The sequence below is a fragment of the Castanea sativa genome, chromosome 11 (genome assembly GCF_040712315.1).
Source record: "Castanea sativa cultivar Marrone di Chiusa Pesio chromosome 11, ASM4071231v1".
NCBI classification, from domain to species: domain Eukaryota; kingdom Viridiplantae; phylum Streptophyta; class Magnoliopsida; order Fagales; family Fagaceae; genus Castanea; species Castanea sativa.
In genome coordinates this window covers 67,264,403-67,271,274 of record NC_134023.1, presented here as the reverse complement: position 1 = coordinate 67,271,274, position 6,872 = coordinate 67,264,403, and the positions used below count along the sequence as shown (strand labels likewise).

The following is a 6,872-nucleotide window of genomic DNA, read 5'->3' as shown; positions in this document are numbered from 1 at the left end:
TGGAGTTTCAAAAAAAAAAAAATTTGTTTATACTTTTACCCCTTAACTTCAAGTCCTGATTCCGTCCTTGATCACAGCTCACTTGAGAGATGCAATATAAAAGAAAACGATGTTCTAGTTGTTGCATAGACTATTTCACTCCTACTCCTTACCTATTCAAAAGACACCCCAAAAATTTCTGCGAACTAATAGTGTAGTAGATTGAACTAGCGAGTTCTGAACTTACGTTACACCTCAGACCAATGAGTTGGGCACTTGAGCGCACCCTGTAGGGTACAAATTTAGACGGAAGGTTAGTTAATCTACAACTAAACGACACCGTATCATCCTGGTGGTTAATGTGGCAAAGTCCCTGAAATCCAGCATATAAAACAAGCACCAGCAATATAAGAGAGAGAAAATTGGATATATCACAGAGAGAGAAAGAGAAACTCACACTAACATTTAAAAAAAAAAAAAAAAAAAAAAAAACTAAACTCTCAGAAACTGAACAAAACCCATTTTTTCTTTCACTTTCAGTTTCACTTTCTTTCTCTCTCAGAGACTCACATTTTGTGTTCTAAGCTCCAAACTCTCTTTCTCTCTCTGAAAATGTAAATTTTTTTTTTTCTTCAGTGTCTGAATTTTGATTACTCTAAATTATTTTTTCAAAGCTATGGTGATTTTCAACGTTTTTGTTTTGCTGTGATTCTCTCAGATTTTCGAAGAGTTCGAGAGATGCGACTGCGAAGGTGTTTTTCTTGAATGAGCTTTCTTCAGCTGGTAAATTTAGCATTTTTTTTTTCTGGTTTCTCTGTTTGGTTGCTGAGAAAGTTTGAGAAAATGCAAGAATATAAAAGAGAAAAGAATAAAGATATGGAATTTAGTCAATTTACGCTCTGTCCTTGGTGAATTTTTGGTGGAATACGGTTTCGGAAAGTTTCCGTTATCTGCCGTTTGGTTGCTGAGAAAACTTAGTGGAAAAGAAAGTAAAGCAAAGGAAAGGAGATTTTTTTTTATTTTAAAAATGAAAATGCTGAAACTTCGTTTATTATCTTAACCAAATTTTCTTGTTTTTAGGCTCTATGGTGTGAAAATTCAAAATTTTCTCAGAAAGTAAGCTGAGTTTGAAGTTTAAAAATTTAATTTTTCTAATTTCTTCTTGGTAAATGCTGCTTCAGTTTCTGTTAATTTGTCCAAAACTTTTAGAGATCCTCTATGTTTGTGTGTGTGTATTCATGGAAGTAATATTTTGTTGAATTTTCATTTCTTTTAAATTGAGTTTTTGGGTTTAGTTAAAGTTGCTCGCATTTTTGATTGAATTAAAGACCAAAAGTCTGGTATTGTAGTTACAATTTTTTCCTTATTAATTTGTTCTTTTGGTTATATGTGAATTTATTTTATGGTATTTTGCAGCTTGTTTTGCAAATTGGATTCTGCATTTTCTATTGGAATTTCAGGGGTAAGTGAAAGTAGCTCTTATTTTGATTGAATCAAAGACAAAGCCTAATCATGTGGTACAATTTTGTTTAATGTTGTGTTTTATGATGATTTGCAGCTTGTTTTGCAAAACTGGAGTCTGTATAGTAGTGGTTAAATATGAATGCGAATGGACAAATGGAGGTGCATTACATAAACACCGGTTGTCCTTACACGGTTACAGAAAGTTTTATGAACTTCTTCGAAGGCCTTACTCATATGCCAGTCAATTATGGTCATGCTGTACCTATGCATGATCAGGTATATTTTCTTTTTTCTTAAAAAATCCTCCAATCTGGATATTCATATATTTGATATTTCCCATTAGTTTGTTCATGCTTTTGGAAGTTTTTAGCTGTGTGGTGGTTATGTACTTGATGGTCTCATGAATGGAGGATGTGGGTGGTTGTCAAGCTGTTGCATTTATTTTCCTAAAAAAAAATATATATTTTGAGATATGAATTTTTTCATTCATAAGGAATGGGTGAGTGTGCTATTAAATGATTGTTAAAAAAAAAATACTGACTGTTTGTTTTTAGAATTCAAAGGAGTTTATGCAGTAAGGGAAACACTGAAATTAATGGATGATGATGTCATCTGTTACAAAGATGTGTGAATCATATGTGTGATTGACAAAATCTCATTTCTATCAAGAATGGCATGAAATGATATTTTCTTATTTCCTGTCTGTCCAGGAAAGTGTATACTGGTCAATGAATATGCATTCTTACAAATTTGGATTATCTGGACCGGGGAATACTTATTATGGTCCTTATGAGGTAAATGACCATTTACCAAGAGCAGAGGTCAGCAGGAGTGCTTGGGATTACCCTTCAACGATTAATGAAGAGCCTGCAACCACAGACTCACAATCTGAAGGAGATGCAGCCATGGGTGTGCACGCTATCCCTGAAGAATGTAAGTATAAGTTGAGCTGTTATATCCTTTAATCATTTAGTGAAGCTATTATTTTCAATTTTGTAAGCATCTAATCAGAGATTACAATACTTAGTTACTGTCATAATCTAAAGTTCATTTATTTATTTGTTTTTGCAGGCAGTCCAACTCATCACAATAGTAATAGTCCACAGGTAAAAGCTTGCTTGCTTGCTGATGGAGCCTGATGTGATTGCTTTTCACTGGTGGTAGTTTATGCTTGGGTGATTTAATCTAGGTTTAAGAAGTAGCACACATCAATATGCGTGCACACACGCACATAGAGTACTAGATATTTCTTGTGCATGAGGTAATCCAAAGAAGAAATTGGTATCATTTTGTCTTTATATCGTTTATTTTGACATTTTAATCTACTTATATAAAATATTTTATTTTCGAACCCAACCTCTTTACCCCCATCTATGACATGCATCCTCCTAGACACCAATTTAGAATTAGGCCCAGCATTGGCTCAAATTCCCTGCATTCTTTTCCCAGATTTCTGGCATTTGGTTGTTCTTTCATCATATTTAGGTGTTTGGTTTTTCCAAGATAGGGGATTAAAGACATGGGAGAGAAACAAAGTGTAGTCTGTAGGGCAAATGGGCTTCCGGTGGACCCAAGAAGATAAACCAAAAATAAAATAATAGCTTTGTAGTTTTTGGAAGATTTGTCAAATTGTCAATAGTGCAATTCCTGATACCCTCATAATGCTTTTAGAAGCAAATATGAGCTAACATCCTGTTGTCTGGATTCTGGGTCATCTCCACAATGATCCCTAATTTTGCGTCATTTTTATAAGCTAGCATCCTATGTCCAAAAAAAAAAAAAAAAAGAGAAGAAAAAAACAGCTTGATTCTAGATCATTTTTGGTCTCTCTCAGACTCTACTTGTGGCTTTTGAAGCAATATGAGCTAACACCACTTCTCTTCATATGGTTGTCATCAAAATCCTCATCTGCTCAGTCATCCTCAGTGTCTTCTCTTTCTCTAGTGTAATACCAAATTTAGAATCATGCCTGTAATTCCACATTTATGATCATACTGTTGTCATTTTCTGTTGTTTTCTATTTGAAATCTTATGCATTCATTCATGCTCAATTGCATTTGCTAACTTTGTGTGTAGAATCTGTACTGCCCTGATGCTAAAAACTAAGTAAACATTTTGTCTTCTATGTTTATCGTTGCAGGTTGCATGGCAAGACAATGTTGATCTGGATAACATGACCTATGAGGTTGCTACATATAGTTTGTACTAATATATATATATATATAAAAAGTAATTTGTACTATAATTTTTACTTGCAATTTAGTAGATTTACAATATTTATCCTTTTTTGTGTGAGTGATATTCTCTTGTTGAGCAGTAGAAGCACTGTTAGTTGGGGCCTGGCTTAATTGGGTGAACTAAATTTGGTGGAAGAAAAAATGGTCTTCCCTCCCGCCCCCCAACATACGTGCATGCACACACACACGCACGCGCCAAAAAAGTGAGAGTATTAAACTCATTTTTTGTGTAGCACTCAAGATTTTGTTCATTGAATTTAATAATTTCATTGAATGGATGAAACAGTGTATTTATGACTGTTCTGAATAGTGGCAAGTGCAACTTAGTTAAAAATTTTAAAGTGAGGGTATATAACTACCATTCAAAGTATATTGGTTATTCAAATTTGGTGTTTTTTTAGTAAAATAATTATTAGGAAATCATAATGGTTAGAAGTTAGGCGCATTGATTTATTTATTTATTTATTTTTCTGTTATGCAGGAATTACTTGACTTAGGTGAGGCAGTTGGAACTCAAAGTCGAGGTCTTTCACAGGATCTTATTAATTTGCTTCCAACTTCAAAGTACAAATTTAAAAACTTATTCTCAGCAAAGAAAGCTAGAGAGAGGTAATTCTTGTTTGTAGCTAATTTGTTAAATCTTCCCAACTTTCATTTATGGATGGAGATAAACCAGTTCTCACCCATCAAACCAATGGCTTTACTAGTCTTCATGCCATAGGCAAACATGTGTCATTTTTTCCCTCCCTAGGCAAGTTAAATATATATATCTGCACTCAAATGTTTCTAACCAGAAGTTTAGTGTCGTCATGTAATAGATAAACAATTCTCTGTTACCTGCCTTGCCCTTGATATTTTAGATGTGGTCCATCCAACTTACCTTGCTAGAATGGAGTCTTTTTTTTTCCTTAACCAGAATATTATTTGTTAAAAGAAAACATGGAGAAATTTTTGCGATGCCTTATGGATAGTAAAGTATCTTTGTGTTGAATATTAACCTCAAAATGAAAGTTGACATCATTCTGCTTGCTTGACCAGTCTGGTGGCTGGTGCAATGATGTTTACCCATGTGTTAACGTACCCTCATGTGTTATTACATGTGTTAGCATGACCAGTTATTCATTTTTAATGTTAGGTCGTGCTCATGAATCCATGGGTTTAGTCAGTAAAGTTATTTGAGTTGCCATAGAGAGGCTGTTTGTCTAATGTTAAGGTCATCACTTACATCCCATAGGTGGACCCATTTTTGTGTTTTTAATCTTGCATCTCATAGTTTAGGTTTTCCAGAAACAGCACTTAGCTAGTGTTCAACAACTAGGCTTCTCTCATGGTAAAGCAATGTGGATGAAAGCACTTTATTGAACTCAAATTATGGTTGAATTGACATGCAAAACAGATGGAGTTATTGTTTCAGATTGTTTTGATGGTAAATTGCAACTGAAAATCTATTTTTCTTGCTGAATTTTAGTTTATCAAGAATTTGCAATGGTGTTGTGATTGATGTTTCTTCATGACATTGCAACAAGAAGTGTATTTCAGAAAGTAGGTGCCTACTTCAGATGTAATTGTATCAGAACATGGTCAATGTGAAACTATGGGGCATGACAATGTGGATTCTTGGAATTACTGAGTGTACATTTTTTTTTTCTTTCTATTTTTCTCTTTGTATTCTCCATTTGTTTCAATAAGTTTATTACTATAAGCGGGGGGAAAAAGAACTAGAAATTTGGAGTTGCAACCTTTAAGATGGATTGGCCACTTAAAAGAAATAAAAATCTGGTGATGCCATTCATTGTGTGAATTAAAACCATGTTTTCTAAATAAACTGAACTTAATATTGCTCTTAAGCTCCTCTTATACAGGGTTCCTTGAATAGTAATTACTTCATTGTATCTGTTTTTTTACTTATAGATATCAGAAAAATTGTTACCAGATGCATTACTTTATTTTTTAATTGTGGTTTTTCCCCCTTTTCTATCATTGTCTGTGTAAGCTGATATATAATGTATTTGTATTGTCTGCAAACAGGTGTGTGGTTTGCCAGATGAGGTACAAAAGAGGTGACCGGCAAATAAAATTGCCTTGCAAGCATGTTTACCATAGTGAATGCATCACCAAATGGCTTAGCATTAGCAAGGTCAGTTAGTGCTTTTATTAAAGCTGAACTTTTTCAGATTTCTAGATCTGCATTACTTATGCCTATATTTTTTTTTATCTTACCTTACTGTTTTTTTGTCAGATATGCCCAATTTGCAACACTGAGGTATTTGGCTAGGAATCGAAAGGCATATGTAGCATCAAATGGGCAAGAATAATGGAAGGAATCCAGTGTTCACATACTTGAATTTTCATTTTTTTTTTGCCCTTCTTATTTATTTATTTATTTTTTCCCCTTTTTGGTACAACTTGGGCTAGTGAAGAACTATAGTGGCTTCCTCTTTTTTCATACAGGCTCTGTTCAGTAGAAAAAGAATCTTATAATTTTAGCTTCTTAAATGAATTTCAATTTCAGAATGGATTCTGTGGCTGGGCTGTCTGTAAATATATAGTGAAGGATTGTTATTTCAATTAGTCCTAGTTCTCTAGACTTGACCTTGATCTTCTTTTTTTTTTGCTTGCTTGTAAACACTGAAACACATAGATTACATGGAGGTTAAAAATGAAAAATCTCATAGAAGAAATGGGGGTCAGTATAAGGAAGCAGAAATTGCACATGTAATAGTGAATATGAGTGATTCTTATTATGTGCCGAGTCCAATTGGCAGTGTCGTGTGTGCCAACAGTCTATTTGGTTAAAACATAGGTGAGGAAAGGTGAAGGAACAGGCTTGAGTACAAGGAACTATGGTCTAGGATACCCAATTGGTTTCCCATTTGTTTACAATAATATTTGGTGCTATCTCTCTTGTTTGTAGGTTGTGAAGGCTGTTAAAACAGGGTAACACAAGCGTGCAACTTCATACATATTAAGAACTAGCGCTACTTCTAGGTTTGGCCAAATACCTTTAGATCCATGCATGTGCACTGCAAGAATGTTAAAGACTCCAAGTACTTATCAATGTGCAGGAACCACAAGATTGATATAAATTTAGTTATGTGAAGTGGCCTATTTCAGTGACGGGTAATGAGCATGGTTTTAAAACCTGGAAAAGGGTTTGGTTCTCAGTTTATACTGGTTTTGAGTGACCGTTTT

At 34.1% G+C, this 6,872-nt stretch overlaps 1 protein-coding gene across 1 annotated transcript; it reads left to right on the top strand.

Moving 5' to 3' along the window:
* Positions 1-403: 403 nt before the first annotated feature.
* Positions 404-6,269, top strand: LOC142615234 (E3 ubiquitin-protein ligase BIG BROTHER). The gene is made up of 10 exons (XM_075787950.1): positions 404-593; positions 698-762; positions 1,396-1,441; positions 1,538-1,719; positions 2,154-2,376; positions 2,515-2,549; positions 3,584-3,628; positions 4,162-4,289; positions 5,709-5,817; positions 5,920-6,269. Exons 4-10 carry the CDS (start codon positions 1,579-1,581, stop codon positions 5,953-5,955), a joined length of 717 nt encoding a protein of 238 aa, XP_075644065.1. The 5' UTR covers positions 404-593; positions 698-762; positions 1,396-1,441; positions 1,538-1,578; the 3' UTR covers positions 5,956-6,269.
* The last annotated feature ends 603 nt before the right edge of the window (positions 6,270-6,872 follow it).